Source organism: Amphiura filiformis, chromosome 1 (genome assembly GCF_039555335.1).
Source record: "Amphiura filiformis chromosome 1, Afil_fr2py, whole genome shotgun sequence".
NCBI lineage: Eukaryota > Metazoa > Echinodermata > Ophiuroidea > Amphilepidida > Amphiuridae > Amphiura > Amphiura filiformis.
In genome coordinates, this window is record NC_092628.1 from 101407924 (window position 1) to 101430339 (window position 22416).

A 22416-nucleotide genomic window follows, 5' to 3' on the forward strand; every position below is an offset into this window, starting at 1 on the left:
GACTGCATTGTTACGTGTCTTCAGTGACTTGTTACTTGCTGCAGATATGGGCCAGGAGGCCGTTCTGATTCTTTTGGATTATTCAGCAGCATTTGACACTATTAATCACGACATTTTATTCCAACGTCTCTCTGATAAGTACGGCATAACTGGATCTGCTCTAAATTGGTTCCAGTCATATTTTACAAATCGTTCTCAGTCGATAGTTATTGATGGCAAGGAATCTTCTGTTCATGTTCTTGATGAGGGTGTACCTCAAGGTTCTGTTATTGGTCCTTTAGGTTTCACAATGTACTCATCCCTTTGGAAAGCATAATTGATGCTCACGGAATTAGTAGAATGATCTATGCAGATGACACACAGGTTTATGTTATTTTGAAAGATGATAAATCATCAGCTACAATTTCAGGATTGGAACTATGTGTTAGGGATATTAAAAACTGGTCTACTGCTAATCATCTAAAGTTAAATCAAGACAAAACTGAAGTTCTTCATCACGCTTCAGATCCAGTGATAGTATTCCAACTGTGTGTATCGGCGATGCTCAGATTGAACCATCTTTAAATGCGCGCAATCTTGGTGTTCTGTTTGAAAATGATCTAAACATGGCATCTCATATAAATAATATTTGTCGATCTGCCTCTCATGCTCTTTACAAAATTAGCAGAATTCGTCAATATCTTGATCAACATGCTACAGAAAAACTTGTTCATGCCTTCGTAACGTGTCGTTTGGATAATAACAACGGTTTACTTTATGGTATTCCTGATTCACAAATATCTAAGCTTCAACGCATTCAGAACTCAGCCGCCAGACTTGTAACACTTACAAAATCTCGTGATCATATATCTCCAATTCTCCGCGAACTACACTGGCTACCTATCAAATCCCGCATAACGTATAAGATTCTTCTTCTTACCTACAAAGCTCTTCATGGACTTGCACCTCTATATTTACAAGAACTTCTTCATGAATATAAGCCTACACGCAATCTTCGCTCTACTTCTCAATTTCTTCTTGTAACTCCACCAGTGTCAACTCAATCTTATGGTCAACGTTCATTTTGTTCTGCTGCAGCTGAGCTCTGGAACAATCTTCCTTACAATATTAAAATATCTAAGACTGTTGATCAATTCAAATGCTCTGTGAAAACATACTTGTTTAATGTTTCAAATGTTTCAAATGCTTCATTTCTATATCATGCCTGTAACCATGGTTACATTTTAAACTTGTTGTTCTGTTGTTATTTGTATACAGTGTTTTTTTTTTATGTAGCGCTTTGAGACTTAATTGTGTATTGCGCTTTATAAGCATGGTTTTATTATTATTATTATTATTCTCCTACTTAACCCATCAAAATTGTGATTTTAGCATCGACCACCACAGTGCAAACCGTTCCAAGCAAATGTTGACTTGCATTTTTAGCAGTGATTTAAATATCTATTGTAATCAGATAGTGGACCAATTGGAATTGCATACTGTCGCTAAAAACTGAAAAGTGCCAATCACAGAATAAAATATTAACATTTTGCAAAAAATAAATATAATAATGTTCAAAATGGATATTCATGTATATCATATTTTTCTGAGGAAACATGAAGTGACTTACGTACCAGTTGGACTATTCCCCTTTTGAGGGGTACCTGCTCCTGCATTTGCATTGAATGTCGTTCTTGGTTCATAAGTTATTGGTGATGATGTCAGTGTTTGAGAGGTTTCTGGTGGAAAAGTGTTGAACAAATGAATGAAACCTTAAAATTACTGTTTACTATAGTCACTAAATTAGACATCATCGTGATAATTATTGTCATCGTCGTCCTCATCATCATCATTAATTCATTGTCAATATCACCGTCATCATATTTTTATCATGAGCATTCATCAACATCATCATCATCATTGCCATAGTTATTGATCAACCATGTCAACCGCAGCAAAAGTGTAGAAAAGACCTACCTTCCGAAGCTTGCCTTTTTTCTGTATAGCTTGTTTCTTCGGTAGAACTGAAAGGTGCGCCATCAGTAAGTTGTGTTGTCACTGTTGGGGTCGCTTCTGATGCCATGAAGAATAGCGCCAAAAGTAAAGAGAAGAAAATTACGATTACTCCAGATAATCGCCATTGTAACAATAAGGCGCGTGCATGCAAGAAGATCGGACTATGAACTTGGCATGGTTGGAATCATTACCTCAAGGCCCATGCAGGCTTTTTAGTGGACATAGAATACTTCATGTATCATGTCTTCATTATCTATTCCCATACTATCTACAATATGTTTAACTTCTAATGAATGTTTGATGACGTAAATCAATAATATCTTTCCACCAGATATTCTACATAAGGGACCGTTCACAAACACTTGTTGGGGGGCTGATGCAAAAAAATTAATCGCAAAAATATTTTGGGGGCCCCCCTTTACAGACCTCAAAAAAAATTTTGACATGAAAATTATGGGTCAACCCCATAGAAAAGCATATAAACTCAATTTTCCCAGGAAAATTTGTGTTAAATTTTTCAGCCCCCCCCCCTTCGCAGGGTCAAAACTTTTCAGGGCCTCCCTTTTTGCATCAGGCCCCCCCTAACAAGTGTTTGTGAACGGTCTCTAAGATATTATCGTTTTTGTCATCAAACATTCGTTAAAACTTACTGGAAATAGAAAGGGAATACATGTAGATTAAATAACGAAGACATAATACATCAAATATTCTATGTCCACTAAAAAGTCTGTATGGGCCTTGAGGTAAGTGATTCCAACCATTCCAAGGTCATAGTCCTTGCGCGCGCCTTATTGTTACATCAAAATATTCTATGTCGAATACTCAAGAGTCTGTAGCGGCCTTTATAGCGGTTATATAGCCATTTTTGATTTTTATGAGTTTACTACAAAAGTAGTGTTCAATGACTAGAAGTATATTGTGTTTAGCATTTTGCTAATTTTAATCTGCACAATTAATTAGGGTTAATTTCTTGAAAACAAAATGAACTCTAATAGCCTCTAATTAATTATGCAGATTATAAAATTAGCAAAATGTAATAATAATAATAATGTACACTTAATAAAGTTCGTCGAGAGACGCACATGGCGCTTTGCAAAACAACCAATGTACAATCAGAGGATGTATAAAGACATTCCCATAACCAACAGAGTACCGAAGTGATGACGTCACAGAAAACTTTTTTTGCATTTCAGCGTTTTGAATACCATGTATCAGTGGAGCATGATGAAAAACATCCACAATCCAAATTTGGTGGGAATCGGATCATGAGGGCCCGAGATATGGCCGCATGAGTACCTAATTAGCCCTATTGAAATCAGTGTAAATTGGCCTGGTTCCAAACAGTTATGAACCAGGCCAATTTACACTGATTTCAATGGGGCTAATTAGGTATTCATGCGGCCATATCTCGGGCCCTCATGATCCGATTCCCACCAAATTTGGACAGGATGTTTTTCATCATGTTCTACTGAAATATGGTCATGAAAATGCTGAAATGCAAAAAAGAAAATTTTATGACGTCACACTTCAGTACTCTATGGGGTTTCTGACCGTGGTATGTCTGGCTTTTGTACACATGTGGCACAGTTGACCATACCTTGCATTGAGATTGTGTGCAAATATCTGGTGTTTTCATCCTTTTATTTAACATTCAAAACATTGAGATTTATGAATAAAATTAATGCAGTGGGACATTAAGAATGTTTTCTATAAGAAAATCCAATTTAATTTGATAAATCTCAACTATTAGCTCGTTGGCTGCAATTTTAAAATTACCATTTTGTGTGTGTGGTAATGGGACTTTGCCTCTAAGATTAGGTTATATTGATCAAATTTCCTAATCATAGTGCATTGTAGGAATGCCTTTAAGTCTCCTCTGATGTACAATGATACAAACATAACAACTAATGCCAAAACAGTTCATCAGTGTTGTATAGTTCATGATATGCATTTTAGTCAATTAAAGGCATTTTGGAACAAATGTGTTTTCAAGTTTGTTTTGAAACTACACAAGCTCTTAATGGCAGAGCGAACTGAAAATGGCAGACTGTTCCAAATGTTTGCAGCTGAAACATGAAATGATCTGCTGCAAATGTAAACATAATATACTTCTAATTTACTTGTACTACATATATTATGTAGCGAGTCTCAGCTAGATAGTCCTTATAGTTACTTGGCCGAAATTACTTTACAAAATTGGGAGTATGTAATTTACATCTTTGGCCTCGCTTTCAGTTTTCTGCTCAGCCTAACTGGAGTTTAAGCAGAGCCAAACGCTGCCAACGGCAACAAAGTGGTCAATTACGAAAAAGGTGTATTACATACAGAAAGCATGCTCCTTCGAGTGCTGCACTGGCACACTTTACGAACAGAGGTCTGTTTTTTCTCCATCTCGTTAGTACTTTTTTTTTTACAAAATTTTTTATTCCAACTATATCTCCTTGAAAGAATTCCAAGAATATTCCATAAATTTTGTCATTAATTTCTGTAAAAATCCATCTAGCTTTATTCCAAAATTTTTGACCCCTTCTCTGGCATTTTCACACCCAAAATCAAAGTTCTGTGATTTGTCCATGATTGCTGCCAATTTGTAATATTTTGACAACTTTATACACATAAATAAGTTTATTAAAGAACCTGGATCACTTCCAAGACTGTTTGTGGTGCTCTTAGGAGTTATCCCTCTGAATCTCACATTTAAAAAAAAAAAAGGGGGGCTCCTCCTTTCCTGGAGCACTGTTGGGAAAAGACCGAAAACTACTAACAATGCTAATTTTACATTGGGGAAAAATCTCTCTCCCTCATCAATTCATGAAAATCCTCTGTCGAGAACCAAAACATTAATTTTATATGGCCTAATTATTACGTAACAACAGTAACATGGTAGTTTCTTCAAATTTATTTACCTTTAGTTTTTTTACAAATGTATTTGAAGGTATTTTGACAGCCCTCATCATTCCATTTCCTACTGCTGCTGCCAGCCAATACTAAATGAGTGCAGTCTTCACCCCCAGAAATAATACCACCTTGATTATTGGGTTCACCAGGTGCCCAATTAGTATAAGATATCTGTCAAAATGATCAATAGGGATTTCCTGATAATTAAGATGATTATGGTGAAAGAGGTAACGCGAGTCTAGATTACATGACACAAATCATTGGGGGTCTCCCCCGTCAGTCCGAACCACCGTTAGTCCGAATTTTTAGGATTAGGGCTAGGTTTAGCGTTAGGTTTAATGTTATAGGTAAGCTTAAAATTCGGACTAGCGGTGGTTCGGACTGACGGGTATAGTTATCAGAGGCTCCGGAAGATGTAAAATATTGGAGGGGGGGGGCAATGGCCAAAATTATTTGGGGGAGGGGGGGGTAATGATAGGGGAGAGCGGGGAGTGGTCGCCCTATAGCGATGTCAATTTTCCGGCGGTTATAGGCCGGGGATTATTATATGTCTTGGCTATTATACGTCCACAATCTCACAACTCAACAGGATAGAGCAAGCAAAACTTTTTGGCAAAATGGTGAACTTGCCCTATGTTGGGGCACGTTCGCCCATATGGTGGGGTAAGTTCACCCTAAATAAAAAAAAGGTTAAAACATTACATAACAATAACATATTCAACACAAACATTTAGCAAGACTATACAGCATCTATAGGGCATTCATTCTCTTTTGGGGAGTTAAATTTATTGCAGGGGTTGGGGTCAAGGTAAAATGTAGGGGTCCAAGTGAGTTTAAACGTAATTTTTTACAACTTCGGGGGGATTATGGATTAGGACATAAACGGTGGTATGAGTAATACTGATACAACATAACTTGAACAAAAAACATGCTTTTCAGTAGTTTTACCTTATTTTATGGTATAATTATCAATATTTTGCATAATACGCTGAGGCCAAAACAAAAAAAATTGTTTGTTAGTCCACGTCCGACCGACCGTGTACCCTGGTCCCGACCGTGTTTTTTTTTTAATTTGCGTTGAATGTGCTAGTAAAACAGTGGTTAGTATAAAGTTAAAGAAAGAACATGTAAAGAAAATGAACAGTATAACATGCAGAACCATCTCAAGAGTTAAACCAGTAAAGTGCTGTGTGTTTTGATTTATTTACCAGTCTTCAAATTGTCAGTTTCAAGTGCAATATCTGTAAAAAAAAAATTTTTAAACCGACCTACCGACCCAACTGTTTCATAAGCCTCTATGGACAAAGAAACCTTTTTTTTGGCCTGATGGGGCAGGTCCGCCCACCAGTTTGGGGTAAGTCCGCCCGGGGCAAATATAGGGCGAACATGCCGCATCCTCAAAGGGGCGAACGTGCACCTCCACCTTGTGCACATCTTTGTATTTTCATCAGCGTATACAAATCGAATGCCAAGTTTATAACTGCCTTAAATCTTTGACAAATCCCATGTGTTCCTAATACTAGTACAGATTTCCATTAAAACCATCTGCATTTATGTATCGATGATAAGGCCAAGTAAAAAATAAAACATGTTTCACGTCCGGGTTTTCGAAAAAAAGGAGGAAGAGGGGCTTTTATTTTCTATTTTTATCGCAAAATTGGTGTAAATACCCATACTTAGAGCTGTTTTAGCGTACAATCCGTACATACAATAATGCCTGGAAAAAGGAGGAGGCCCTTTTTTATTTGTTGTTCTGAGAGTTACACCCCCTCTTATGATCATAAAACCTTCCTAAAATGTTTCTTGTATCTTAACAAGGCTATAGAAAGCATCCCAACTTCCTAGACATATTTTTTGAAAAGTTATAACTGAATTTCAAAAATAAAATTTATTTGAGAAAACCTCAAAAAGGAAGCGGGAGGGACGTGAAACATGTTTATTTTTTTATTTGGCCTAATACAACATTATTAATGCAAGAAATATTTACGTTTTTGTGTATTTTTTGCTTTTTTTTTGACTGCCACAACACGATGAGCACGTTCCTATCGCGTAGCTAATACGAGAAGTTTATAATGACATATGTCACCTAATTTTGCCATCACCAAATTCCCCGATCGCCGTATAGTGTTGAGAACCAAGGGTGGGTGAACCTGCCCCTAGGGCGAACACTCCCCACTATCCCCTACTTTTCCATAGGCATCATAGCCCCCCCCCCCCCACCCCCGGTTCATATTGTTATGGTCACGACTTGGCCCAGGCCAAAATCACCTGCTACCGAGTTCACTCAACACCAAACATGCAAACACAGTTGAGGGGCTGTGCAATAATTATGAGCCCCCGAAGCAGGGTTAATTTCGAACGGCCTGCCAAAATCGATTGCCCCCTCCTCAGCCTGCCAAAAATCGATTGCCCCCCCCAGCCCGCCAAAAGTATTTGCCCCCCGCACATGCCAAATTGGGATCCCAATTTGCAAATATAGTCAAGATATATGTTGCAAGCGCAGCGAGCATGAAAATTTACATATTAAAGCGTTTCCGTCCGGGGGGTACTCAAGTTTGGTTTTGGTAGGGACGTGCCGCTGAGATTTTGGAAGTAGATCCATAAATATACCAATTCTTCAAGAAATTTGGACCCATTGATATACCAAAAGTCCAAATTTTCGGCCGAATTTACCCAAAATTGTCTTAGTTTTTACAAATTTTCCCAAAATTTTGGGGAAATTTTGGCTAGATTAAGGAAAAATTCTGTTTTCCGAAAAAATTGAGAAAATTTTGAAAAAAGGACCCATTCATATACCAAAATAGGCTTTGAAAAAGGGGTCATTGATATACCAGAAGGCTGAAAATGCTACACATGTTTGCGGCATGTCCCCGTATGGTCATTTGTACTGAGTTCCCCCCCCCCGGGGTTTCCGTACTGTTTTCCGTAGCCTTTTTAGAGCATTTTATTTAATACGCGCCCCATGAATGTGTGCCAAAAATCGCTTCCACCCCCCCCCCCTTCGGCTGGCCAAAAATTGCTTTCCCCCCGGCCTTTCGGCTCGCCAAAAATTTCTTGTCCCTCCCCCAGGGCTCATAATATTGCACAGCCCCTTAAGGCCTATTTACATGAGGACTTTACCCTTGCCTACATAATAACCATAAATTTGATTTTGATGGATGACTTGCCCTGGCCATGCAATTTACAGGGGGACATTTGTTTCCAGCAATGAGCAATATGATCTGAATCAACTATATCTGCCCCCCCCTATGTGACCTATAAAACCATAACCAGGTAAATACATAACAAAAGTGTGCAAAAGCCATCAACATTCCAGAGAAACTCTCTGGAGAGTGTAGTACTGTCTTGAAAAAATAGCCCCGGTTCTATTTTGAGGAAACTATGAAAGGTCAGAGGTCCAGGGGCCGGGGTATTGCCTGGCAAAATTACCAATATACACGAGGACTTTCCCTTGCTGGAAATAGAGTCCTCATGTAAACTGTGCATTACTATATCAAACAACTTGTGAGTGCAGTATGGCTCTTATCAAATCACAATCCCAGGAATCCAGGAATTTCTAGTTCACTTTACTGATTAGCATTTCCATTGAATTTCTAGAACATTCCATGTAGGGGCCTAGGGGAAGGTGGGGCATAACGGAACACTTAACTTCGAGGATGCTCTGTGACGTCACCATAAGTAATATGACTGTAAAAATTATATGTTCAGGTGAAGTTTGTATTTACCTTTAATATACCATTAGCCAATATAACTTGAATCTTACAATTTTTTTTATAAAAATGAAATATTTTCAACAAAAAAAAAATCCGTTTTGCCCCACTATCGGGGCAAAACGGAACCCCCCTATGGGGAAAAACGGCACCCTGGGTGTAAACTTATAGGCCTATCAGTAGTTCCATCGGTAGGTCCTAGACCTAGTTATATGTAGGCCTATATTCAGTTACAATATTAAGTGGGCCTACCATCTCTGTGGAGTGAGTGGTTAACGTCTTAATATGTGTGACCAATATGGCCCAATATTTGATTGGAAAGAAATATTAAGTAGTAGGCCTACCCATCTCTGTGGAGTAAGTTAACTTTTAATCATTAATTCTATCTGTAGGCCTAGTTATATGCCTGTTTCAGCGAAGTGTTTACCATGCTCGAGTAGGCCCCTAGATAACGCCTACATTTCCTTGAGTGAATACGTGTTTATGTCCAATTGGGGCAAAACGGAACCCATCTGTGGGGCAAAACGCACGGGGCAAAACGGAACCCTGTTCCGTTATGCCCCACACCTAGGGGTTCCGTTTTGCCCCATACCCGATTTTTTAGAAATTGTAGCATATAGGCCATGCAGTACATAGGCCTACAGTTCAAAGCTAGTACCTTCGTGTTTACAATATACACAATTATTTGGGAATCCGATATTAATGAAGAAAAATTTCAGCACATTAAACACTACATATGTAGTACATATCGTCATGAATTCGGCAGACGGCCGAATCCGGATTCGGCTTTTGGTAAATTAATTTTACGCATGTATTACTTTTGAATTTGAGAACAAGGGATCAATGCTGTACATAATAGAGGGCAGCATATCAATTTTTAACGGAGATCAGATGATAAGTATTCAAAAGAGGGCGGTATACAGGGTTAGCTAACGGTGCATCGCAGTACGGTCAACAACGATAACCGTTAAAAAGTCGATATGCTGCCCTCTATAGGTAAAGTATTGATCCCTTGTTCTCAAATTCAAAAGTAATGCATGCATAAAATAAATTTACCAAAAGTCGAATCCGGATTCGGCCATCGGCCAAATTCCTAACGACTTACATCAGACGGGTAGTAATTTTTTGACTCGATCTTGCTCGGATGTCAGTGGATTGTTTCAGATCAAATTTTTGTTGTAAATCCGTGCGGCCATATTGTGTTCCTCAATATAATTTGCATTGACGGCAGTATTGCCAAGGCCCATTTTTCCCGGTGGTTCCGTTTTGCCCCGGGGGTCCGTTATGCCCCACCTTCCCCTACAAACAAATAGAGATAAATATCAGAACAATTGAAAACTAATGTCTGATGACAAACTAAGTAACTTTTAATAAATATTATGGAAATATTTTAGGGGGCACATAACATTAACAATATCAAAATAATAAAGTGGCACCAAAACAATGAAACTAATACGGTAAAACATACGTCAGAACCGTCTGTCCAAGCAAAATTATCCTCTGTTTGTAGGTCATCAAGACCGATCCAAGCATGTTCTTTTACCAACACAGTCAGTAGAACTGTAAAATAATCAATGCCACCAAATTGTTACATGTTGTATTTTGAAATGTCATTTTCATAACCAATTTAAATACAGCACTAATTTGGGGGATTAAAAAATATTATCCCGTTTTGCCAAATGATACACAGCTAAAAGTATGTGATAGCTAATATATTCCACTACCACATCAGTTGTTTAGTTATGTTAGGTTTACGCGTTAAAATACCTAAAAATTCGGACGATACAGTTCTTTCAGGGACACCCTGCACGAAGAAAATTGCATCAAAATATCCACAAACTATAATATTGCATGTTGGCAATATCTCAAATTTGTTGAATATAATTTTCTATATAGATGCTAGATGCCTTATCACTAAAGTAAAAAATAAAATTACACATCCATTGTGGTCTTGCTAGCTTTTGTCAGGGATATTTGTCTCATATCCTTGCTTTTATGAACACCAATTATTAGTTTGTAAGAAAATATATTATACATGTTTATACACACATTGCTGGGTTATTACAACTAACATTCAATTAACTATAAAGAATGGACTTATAGTTATATTGAACTTTTTCTGAAGTAAATCGCCTATTGTAGCTTGCTGCATATAGTTTTCTATACAGATGATAGGCCTTATCACTAAGTAAACAAAGTATACTGGCAATTATGACCTGCCTAGCTGTGTATTGTCACATGTGATGGCTGTAAGCCAATTGCAAACATCATGAACATGTTTTTAAAAAAAGGCTACAAATTTCCTACACTGGACAGTCTCAATGCCAGATTAAATGGGCTAAATAGGCCTTGTCATGTGGGCCAGGATTCCTAGCCTCTTAATCACAGGGTTGGTGGGCTACATTAGCTATTCAAGACATGTTATGTAAGGGATAAACTGCATATGAGATGTGGGTGCAAATGCCCGGGGGGGGGGGGTCACTCCAACTTTGGAGGTGACGCGTATGTAGGGCAGGTCTATTGCGAAAACAACATCATATCATTGGCAAGCTAATATTATGAGGACAATGAAAATGACTCATTTTTTGAGAAAATAAGACGTTTAAAATTGATATTCTGCAAAAACCAACTTAAGCGGTGAGTTCCTTCGAACGAGACAGATTTGGCCTAGAAAAACGGCGACGTCATGAAATGAGATGTGCCCGCTGTGAGAAAAGGGACTATAAACGCACTCAATGGACAGAACGTATACTGTTGTTGTTCACAGAAAAACAAATTCCAAATTAAGTATTACAAATTTAATGGTTTTTAAACATATGGATAAAACCACCCGCTTCTTTTATATATATATATTAGACAATTGTGATATGTATATCAATATCATGAGAAATATTGGGCCTAAAATATAAATACATAATTTGAGCTTAGAATTTCATCTGAGACTAGCATATAAACCATGTTAAGTCCACAAACTCATGTATCTGATTTCCCTGTATATTGCAATGCTATAGTTTCAGTTGGATGAAATATTACAAAGCAAACGCATAGTAACAATACTGTGTGAGTTTTGTTCCCGAAATGAGAACAATAGTGTGCATATTGTTATGCAGCATTGTTATGGTAAGTGATAGTACAACTCATTGTTGATAATGTCAAACTTCTCAAAGTGATTGTGATTGTATGATGAGAGCACGATAAAGTGCCCGCTTCATTTATCTACGTCATGAACCAAACGGGGGGAGAACACGTACGCTTCAAACGGGGAAGAACACGTACGAGGCTGAACTTTACCCACACAATTTCTCCTTTTTCAGGAGAAATACGCACAAAAAAATTGCAACAAGTGTCAGCTTGTATTGTAATAATTATTCTCTTCAAATAGAGATAAACTTGTTTTTGCAATAGACTTGCCCTTTAAGACACCCCTTTTCAGCATCGTTGAGCACATTATGCACATGCTCTGTCACCCAAAGACCCCCGATATTTTTCTTTTTGCCGTGAACAAAAACTTACGTTACTTACCAGAGTGGAAAGTTTGTTCTTCATTGCTCAAGATTGATGTTAAAGTTGCCCCATTTTCACTGCATGTGGAGCTTGCTTGTTCATAATCCAGTTTGTCATCCGACACTAAATAGCAGAAATCTTCCGATGCTATCCAATCCTCTGGGCAAGTATTGTAATTACTTTCTATTAGAATGTATTCATATCAAAATCGTCATTGAAAAACAAAATAAGATAAGCAGTTAAAAAAAACTTTGTAGGTCATTCGATCTGATCATAGCACCGATATGGCTCCTGATACTGTTCTCAGAGCCATAGATGATCATGTGTAGTTTTCCTGGTAATGTTGGACCTGCCTACTAACTTCATTTGATATTATCATGATTATGGACCACAACATCTTTGGAGTCTCTGGCTCAGCTCATAACTGCTTTAGGTCATATCTTGATCATTGAACAAGTCTGAATTCTGACAAATGATCTGGCTCTGATATTGTCCATCTTGAGTACATAGTCCGTCAGGGTTCGGTCCTTGGTCCCCACTTATTTATCTATTACTACACTCTTATCACATGTCATATTATCAGTCATGGTGTTTCAAAAATATAGAAAAAATATTAGAAATATATCCATCAAACAAATTCCTGTTCAAATCTGATGTTTCCAGTTAGTCCGAGCTTCATAATAGCGTTTATTCCATTTAGTAAACGGCTCTACTTCAGGAAAGATGGTCAATTTAAAAAAAGGCTCCAAATTCAAAGTGGTCCAGAATTCAACCTAGGCAAGAAACTCGTTCAATTTCTAAATTTCTGTATCGTTACTGAAAAGAAGGCATGCTTGAATTCCATAACAAAAGTGTTATCCACAGACATAGAATTGCATGATGCATGCAACGGACTGAAGCTACTATCCATCTATTGTGTCCGATTTGAGCGCTGAAAATGTTGTCAATCAATATTCATGAATACTTTTAAGTCTTCATGAATACACACAATGAATATACACATGGATACACACAATGTATGAATAAAATCACTTGATCTAATTAAAATTAGATCAAGTGATTTTATTCATACATTGTGTGTATCAAGCTGCATCGTCTGGTCATAGCGTGTGCTTCCATTTTATTCAAACTAGCTGCACAAACCACTGTGGACGCCGCCATGGAATAATTGATAGGAAGAGGCACTCCCTAATTAGCATGAGGCCGCATTCTTATTTAAATTAGCCATTGTGTTATAAATTCATATTCATGTTTACCGGTAGCACTTTACACCACCGCGTAGGGTAAGTCATGAATAATTAAGTGGTCTAAAGTCAAATAAGCTTCATTCTTTCCAGTCTTGAACAAAATAGTAGGCAGAGGCGGGAATCGATCTCGGTACCTCTCGGTTGAAAGGCACAGCGTACGACCGCTAAGCCAAGTAACTACCTGATGTGAGACGTGTGATTTTAATCCTTGATATTGCTCAATGGAATAAATCGTGAAATTAAATCAATAATAAAAGAAGCATAGTTTTATTTAGGGCTCAAATTGGAGAAAGCTCTACTAGAGAAAAGGGAAAATATTTGTCTTTGCTCTAAAGAAAATATTTAAGTTAGAAAATAATCAAATAAATTTAAATAAATATTTTGAAACAGAATGTTACGCCTCTATTGGAAAAAAATATATTACAATAACTTGTCTATACTATAATTTATAATTTATTTATTATTTATTTATTTATTTATTTATTTATTTATTTATTTATTTATTTATTTATTTATTTATTTATTTATTTATTTATTTATTTATTTATTTATTTATTTATTTATTTATTATTTTATTTATTATTTAATCACTAACATTTATACTCACTTCATCACTTACTCTCTTAAAATTAATCTCATTCTTATTACAAACAACCCAATTAATTATATCATGAACAATATTATTTAAATTATTTCAATTTTGTAAATTTGACCAAATAGTTTATAAATGTCCCAGATAGATCAATTTGATTGTAGGTGCATGCAGTAGAAAATAGTCTAAAGACAATATATGCAAAGTTTAAGGCCTATTATGGTGGGTATACTTTTGGAGCTACATTTTATCTCAGGTCGAAATATGGTAAAAAAATGAAATGTGTAAAAAACGCGTTTGAAAATTAAAAAAAACGTTGTTTTTAAATCTTTTTATCCGATATGCATAACTTTTAAAATTTTGTTTAATGTATTATCAAAAGTGCATTATGTTAATGTGTCTAATAATGAAAAACACATTGATATAATGATGATTTTTGATTTCTCTTGACACCTGTCTCACTTTAACTTCAAAATGGCAATTTATTGCTAGCATTTATTTCAGAAAAAATAATTCACCCACCAATGCCAAGAAATCTACCGTCAGTCCGTCACCACTGTCTATTTTACCATAATGACAGATTCAGTGATCATCCATCTTACAAAATAATATTGTGTGAAATAATATGTGGTCAGTAAATCAATCAACCACTCAATTCCCTTCTCTTAATGTTTTTGTTTTGTTTTCATAAAATTGTTGTAGGCCTATTTCTCTTTTGAAATCATTAGGGGCTGTGCAATAATTATAGGGTAAAATTGGGGGGGCAAGAATTTTTGGCGAGCCACAAGGGGGGGCAAGCAATTTTGGCCACCGAGAGGGGGAAGCGATTTTTGGCACACACCTTGGGGTGCGTTTTAAATAAAACGCTCTAAAAAGGCTTCGGAAAACAGTATACGGAAACGCTTTAATATGCAAAGTTTCCTGCTCGCTGCGCTCGCAACACAACAAGCCATACCGCATGATACCGGTATAATGTTTGCAAATGGATCCCAAAAATTTGGCATGTGCAAGGGGGTCGCTAAGAATTTTTTGCGGACCGAGAGGGGGGTGCAACCGATTTTTGGCAGGCTGAGAGGGGAGCGATTTTTGGCGGGCCGTTCGGAAATTTTACCCCCGGGGGCTCATTATGGGTCCCCGGTGATAAAATTTCCAAACGGCGTGTCAAAAATGCCCCCCCACCGGCCTGCCAAAAATCGCTTATCTGCAAATAAAATTGTGACACCCCCATCCCTCCTTGTACATCCAAATTATTGGGATCCCGCAAACCTTAAATTAAATAGATTCATGAGATTGGTGGATAGGCCCTCCTATAGGCTTACCGTAAAGAAATATATTATTTTGAACAAACTTGACCGATTATTGACCATAGGCCTATTAAACAGGCGAAGAATTTGGTTTTGTTCAAAAGACAATTTGCATATTTAAGCGTTTCCGGACGCGTACTGTTATCCTAAGCCTTTTCGGAGCGTTTTATTTAATAGGCGTAGGCCTACCATAAATGTGTGCAAAAAATCCCCCTTCTCCCCCCCCCCCCCAAAATTATTACATGCAGCCCTTGATAAACTCCAAAATCATTCAATCATTCTTTTGATAGACCTAAATTCTTCTAGTAGGCCTATACACGTAATTCAGCAAGTGACATATCAGTGCCATGTAGCCTACAAGTGCTATAAACGCCGTGCATCAGTGTGTCACTTCATTAATATTACTAACCGGCTCACACGCGGTAGTGTATAAATCAAAATTAAAACACTCGGGTGATTATATAATCAGTGGCCTCAGCTCAGTTGAGGGCGTTTCAATTTATTACGTGATTTGGGAAATGCACAAGATCAAATAGAATGGCGACTAATGATTATTTACTTGTTTTTAAAACAAACTGCTTAGGGCGGTAATAAACAACGTGTACGTCCGATAACTATAGATTGAATGATATTTATCATCACACGAGGAAACAAAACAAACGAGGTCAGGGAGGTCAGTGGTCTCAGCTCTCATAGAGGACGCACTTTCAAGCTTGGTACTCGCATTGAACAGACAAAGTTCGCAAAACTGAATGGCGGTTTTTTTGTCAACCGTAATTAACATGATCAAGGGTCGAACATAATATATTCATAACCGATCGATAACTGGACTCATTTTCTACCAAGCAAACCAGCGGGATTTGTCATAGGTTTGCGTGCTTGATAGAATAACCGTGAATTTAGTGTCACCCCCGTGACGCCGCCTTGAAATTACATAGAGCAGCCTGCCAGTTGCTAGGGCATTTTCCTATTGTGAAAATCGTCTTTATTTTGAATGACAAGCTCCTAGAATAGCCGTTACACGATATAAACAGTATCAAGGTCGTTTTCGTTTTTTGTCATCTCTGGCTTAAATTTCAACGAATTTCTCCAGTTTTTTTTTTCTCAGATTAGATTTGGTTTCATATAGGTGAAATTCCTGTAAGTTTTACCCAAAACGGTGGTCGAATTTTAAAGAAAATCAAGAAAATTAAAATCGGATAGGTTAGTTTAAAAACCTGCTTCGCTTGCTTGAGCAAAAAATTCCGTCTCTCAAAATCCTTTATATCTATTTAAAAGGGTTCAGACAATATTTGGTATGCAGTAAATAAGGGCACTGTTCCCCATGTTTTTCAAGAAGCAATAATAAATCTTGGTATTGGCCCTCCTCCAAGCCAGTCATGATCCTTGTTGTGCAAATGAGACATTTTACGCTTGGTAACTTTTTAACAGAGAGATTTCGGACCATGCTTGTTGTATATATGTTCGCTATTCGCTTCCACAAAGTATATCAGTGTTGTGCAATTAATCGGGGGTTGATGCTACATGAATAAAACAGGATATAAAATACTGTTTAGTGTCTTTCACTTTCAAGAAGATGTGTGTATTTTAGAAAAATAATTCAAAGAAATCTTTGTAATAACTCACAAAATATCAAAAAGACATCAATGCCACACATTTACACTTTTTGTGAACGTAGGGCCTAACCAATGAGACGTAACCAGACCCAGTTAACAAGTGTAGCACAACCCCCGGAAATTTACTTCCTGTGTTGGAATTTTACTGGGTCTAGATATTCCATAACGTTAGTAAAAATGCTCCTGTTTCGCTCACAAATGCCCATCGTCGTGCAATTTTCTGTGAATTTCTAGGAAATATGTTTCAACCTAAATCTGAAATTTGGAGACGCTTTATTAACATCATAACATGATTAAAGATAAAGTGACTTTTGAGCGTTGTAATAGCAAACTTAAATAAATTTTTGGAAATCATAAAATGTGATTTATTGACATTGAGAAATAACTTATTAGCTTGAAACCAAACTGCAAGTTCATTGTTGACAGTGTTAATAAGAATATTTAAATCCTTTTTATGCGAGAATATTGGTGTCATTGGCGTATAAAATAAAAGTAAGAAATTGCTAGTATGAATTATATCATTTATATATAAAATAAATAGTAAAGGCCCTAGGATGGAGCCTTGTGGAACTCCACAAGAGATATTAGAGATGGATGAATTGTGGTGATTGAAAGCTTTTGAACCACTCGAAGGCAATGCCGCGAATACACCATAATGAAAGAGTTAAGATAAAAGCATGTCATGATTTATGGTATCAAATGCCTTCGAGAGGTCCAAGAAGATGATAAGAGTATGTTTTTTTCTTATCCACATCAGAAATAATTGTCATATGCTTGAAGGATAGCCATTTCGGAACAAAAATTTCAACGGAAACCAAATTTTATTGATTTTACAGCCTTTTGTGAATTAAACGTTCTAATATTTTTCAGAAAACAGGTAAAACGGATAATAGGCATTATTGCTTGACATAATAGGACTTTTGAGTGTTGTTTTCTTTGCCCGAATTGAACCGGTTTGTGTACCATTGTGTACAGAACTTATTAGCATGCATGAAACTCGTTGTGTGGCCCATTGAGATCGATAATTTTACTGGGCTCCCATAGCGATAGAAAAACGTGCTTCTTTAACACTATAATTATCGCCATGCAATTTTGTGTGAATTTCACGAAAACATGTCTCAACCTAAATCTGAAATCTGGAGGGGCACTTTTTGAAAAAGTGATTTTTGAGTTTTGTTTTCGCCACTGTTTCTGGGCCGAATTGACCAAGTTTATATACAAAACGTATTCGCATACATCTCAGCCGTTGTGTGGCCGATTGTGATGATTTAAAGTCGGTTTTCAAGTTTACGTTGTTGATAATCAAAATTTTAAGGATAAGGAATTTGAATCATAATTTGATTGCGTTTTATCTTAATTTAGTCCCCAAAATGTGTTGTTTACCGCACTGGTCAGCGTCAGTGCAGTCAGCAGTCAGAGGAGCGTGTCAGTTACGTAATCCAATTAAAATGTGCTTAACGACGATGGATTAAAGCCTTCGCAACCCGCAGACTGGAAGGTTTGTGTGGGTACGACCAAATGAGTCATCGCAAACAAACCCTTGGGGATGTGTAATAATAACACATTATTCTGTTTTGGTCACTTACTGATACTCGCCTGCGGTGTAAAGCGTTAATATGCTGTCGGGTCAGTTACCAAAAATTTAATGGCGAAACCATATTGTTCAAAACAATAGTACCACTTTTGAATAGCCTGTCGGCAAATCAAATCGCCATAAAAGGAGCCATGTTTACATATTTTATAACCTCCTTGGATGCATGGAGCAAAAATATTGATTGTTGTATAGGCCTACTACCAAAATATTGATTGGAAATCACAGGGCTTGCCATAATTCCTTTAAAGGAATGATTGTAATTCATAGATATTTAGTTACTTTTCGCTGTCAAAGTATTTGCGAGGAACTTTAAACACTAATGAAAAAAAAATCTGTTATATGCAACGAGGATAGTAGCATACATACTCTGACAGTTGGGAACATTTCCACTCCAGCTGGCCTCATTTAAAGTATCTCCTAACACACATTGCAGCACAGTGTCTCCGATCAGTTCATAACCTGACTCACATGTAAATATCACCCAATTACCGAATGAGAAAACCTCTCCAATGATTGTTCCGTTTGGTAGAGAAGGCTGTTCGCAGGATAGGCCTAAAGTCACTGGCAAAATAAAAAAATAAAAAATAAAGGTCTTATTTGTATAGAAAAATTGTCACATCACCGTGGTCACTGTCATCACCCTCAAAGGAAATAGCAAAAAGAGAAGTAAAAAGGCCAGTATATCAATATAGGCTCTTGCGGGTGATAGACGCAACGCCTTATTTTTTGGCATCCGCATTTTATTCCGCTGCATGCTGAAAACCGGGCTGAAAAAGTCGCAGGAGAACGAAGCTAATCATTTGAGCTGAAAACCAAGGCCATGAACCTGCTTATAGAACACCGGGCTTAGAACTGAAAACACGACATCTCTAACAACTTAAAAAGACGTTATGCGTTGGTTTTGCCGTTGTGACAGACGCAACGTCTTCCGCCGCAGAATGCGTGGATTTAAGGCCATCAAAGCTGATCATTTTGGATGACCGAAAATCGATGCGGTGAACCAAAACGTATAACGTCTGTCGAAACGGGAAAACGTCCACAAAAACATTGGAGTAGGCATATACTCCGATATTTTTGCGTGTGTTTGACTCCTAAAATGGAGGCCATTTGGTATGAAACTGCAAGAGCGCCGGTTCGCTGTCTCTAAGAGCTTCTAAGGACCGCTATCTCTAAGGTACGCTATCTCTTAGGTTCGCTATCACTAATTACAAAAAGGTCCACTATACCTAAGGTTCAATATTGGAATAAGGTTCGGTATTTCTAAAATTCGATATCACTAATTTCAAATAAGGTTCGCTATCACTAATTCTAAATAGGGTCCGCTATCACTAATTTATTGAAGGTTCGCTATATTTAAGGTTCGCTATCACTAATTCTAAATAAGGCCCACTATTTCTAATTTTAACAAGCCCGGTATCCTTAGGTTCGTTATCTCTAATTTGAAATAAGGCCTGCTATCTCCAAGGTTCGCTATCTCTAAGACTCGCGATCTCTAAGGTTCGCTATCTCTAATTTTAAATAAGGCTCGCTATCTCTGATTTAAAAATAAGGCCCACTATCTCTAATTTAAAATAAGGCCCACTATCTCTAATTTAAAATAAGGTTCGCTATCTCTAACTTAAAATAAAGCCCGCTATCTCTAATTTAAAATAAGGTTCGCTATCTCTAATTTAAAATAGAGCCCGCTATCTCTAATTCGCTATAAGGTTCGCTAATTTATTTATTTTTCGACTACTTTATCTTGTAATTTAGTTTTAGTGTCTTTAAGAAATGGCTTTTGTTTTAATTGATACTTTTTGGGTATATTTCACCCATATAAACTATAAACTCGAGGGCGCTTTTATACATAAAATGAATTTATTGGAAAGGACTTTATTTAAAATTAGAGATAGTAAGCATTATTTTAAGTTAGAGATAGTGGCCTTATATAATATTAGAGATAGTGGGCCTTATATAAAATTAGTGATAACGAACCTTAGGAATAGCGAGCCTTAATCAAAATTAGTGATAGCGAACCTTAGAGATAGCGAACCTTTAATAAATTAGTGATAGCGGGTCTTATTCAAAATTAGTGATAGCGAGCCGTATTTAAAATTAGTGATATCGAACCTTAGAACTATCGAACCTTATTCTGAATATTCAGCAAGCTTCTTTTCGAGCTTTCTGCTTGTAGCGACGTTACAACCTGAACTAACAGGAGATTTACTGTCCTTGACTGTCTCATATCGACAGTTGCCTTTTGGGGACACAAAGGTCGGTCTGAGGCAATGGCTGGTGAAGTTTAAAGGCAGTTGGAACATCTACTGTGTTAGACGCTCGCCCCTCCTGGTGACCTCGGACACAGTCTGGATTTCTCTTTCTTTCCCCCAATCTTAGTATCCACAACTTCAAAGCGCCGCGCTGATTCGTTACATCCTCCTCTTTGTTTGAAGGTGAGAGGTACCGTCACTACTTCACTTCTGTGTAACAGTATTCTGTCCACAATTAATTTGTGTTCCACAGAGTGGTGCGACTCAAAAGTATTTGGTGAGATGTAAAGATGTAACTCTCTCTTTTGGTTCTCAGGTTTCACACGTAAGACAAACGTATGGAAATTACAAAACATCGCTCCCATTCAACGGATTGTATCTCAACAACCGCTTTATAGCTGAGATAATTGTATAGAGTACTGAAGTGTGACGTCATAAAATTTTCTTTTGTTGCATTTCAAAACGCTGAAATGCAAAAAAAGTTTTCTGTGACGTCATCATTTCGGTACTCTATTTGAATAAGTACCGTGTTACACAGTAACACAGTACTTATTGTGTGAATCCAGAAACCATCAGAGCCATCAACACCCGACGGACTGAAGGCGCAGAAGCGAATTTAAGTTAGTGTGAACGTTTTTAAATTCACTTACTCTACATGTTTTCTTTTTTATTTATTTATTTTTTATTATTTATTTATTTATTTATTTATTTATTTATTTATTTATTTATTTATTTATTTATTTATTTATTTATTTATTTATTTATTTATTTATTTATTTATTTATTTATTTATTTATTTATTTATTGTTTGTTTTTTTGTTTGTTTGTTTGTTGGTTGTATTTTAGATAATGCAAATCTTACAGTCATAAATAGACATCAGCCAGCTGGCTCCACATATCTCATCTGGATTTCCTCTACATGCCTTATCACACTCATTTTCTGCTGCTGCCATTCCCAGTCTGGCATAGTGACTACTTTCAACACCACAGAAACATTGGTTACCGTTTTGAACACCGGCATATCTCATCGTCGTAGTTCGACTGAGACAGAAATTCGTACACATCTTTATTGACATCTCACCATCAAACATTGCATTGGGAAGTACTCTTTGTTGGTCGTCTCTGTAACACCCAAGGTATCCATCAGGGACTGAAAACGTAGAAAGAACTTGATCAATTTTCAAACACCGTGATACTTGATGAAAATACTTGTTAGATTATAAGAATTCATTATTGTTACAGTTCACTGTGATTTTGAAATAAAAAGTAGTATATAGCAAAATGATTACCCTTGTCGTACCGATGCTTTTTTACGAGGTACGACTCCCTTCTGGATTTCAAACCCTCTAAGTTGTCCCGGGAAGTTGTCCTATTCGTACAATGAATAGCAATGGGTCTCGTTTATCCGGGTGATACCAATATAATAAATAAGTAAATGAATAAATGAATACATAAATGAATAAAATAGTTTTTAACAGCTTACCAGCACAAATAACACCAGCATCGTTGTTGTCTGAGCATTGGGTTTCATCTACAGGCCCATACAAGGATGAACACTCCGATAGATTTGATTCATCTATAAAAACATTCATTGTAGCGGTTGAAGTTGATGAAGTGAGTGTATTATAAATTAATTATTTATTCATAAACTGTAATGAAAGTGTGCTTTGTGAAAACATTTCCCTCCAAAACAAAATTCATAGCAAT

At 36.9% G+C, this 22416-nt stretch overlaps 1 protein-coding gene across 2 annotated transcripts in view; it reads right to left on the reverse strand.

The window, feature by feature from the left end:
- Window positions 1-22416, reverse strand: part of LOC140160634 (uncharacterized) — a 33018-nt gene that overhangs the window by 4018 nt on the left and 6584 nt on the right. Inside the window, exons 3-10 of one of the 2 annotated variants that reach the window (XM_072183892.1) lie at window positions 22193-22285; window positions 21572-21859; window positions 18827-19021; window positions 12126-12290; window positions 10072-10163; window positions 4902-5064; window positions 1957-2052; window positions 1614-1718 (exon numbers count right to left, since the gene is read on the reverse strand). In XM_072183892.1, coding sequence (XP_072039993.1) covers window positions 1614-1718; window positions 1957-2052; window positions 4902-5064; window positions 10072-10163; window positions 12126-12290; window positions 18827-19021; window positions 21572-21859; window positions 22193-22285 — 1197 coding nt within the window. The remainder of the gene's footprint in view (window positions 1-1613; window positions 1719-1956; window positions 2053-4901; window positions 5065-10071; window positions 10164-12125; window positions 12291-18826; window positions 19022-21571; window positions 21860-22192; window positions 22286-22416) is intronic. The other variant, XM_072183900.1, reaches the window with a different exon arrangement.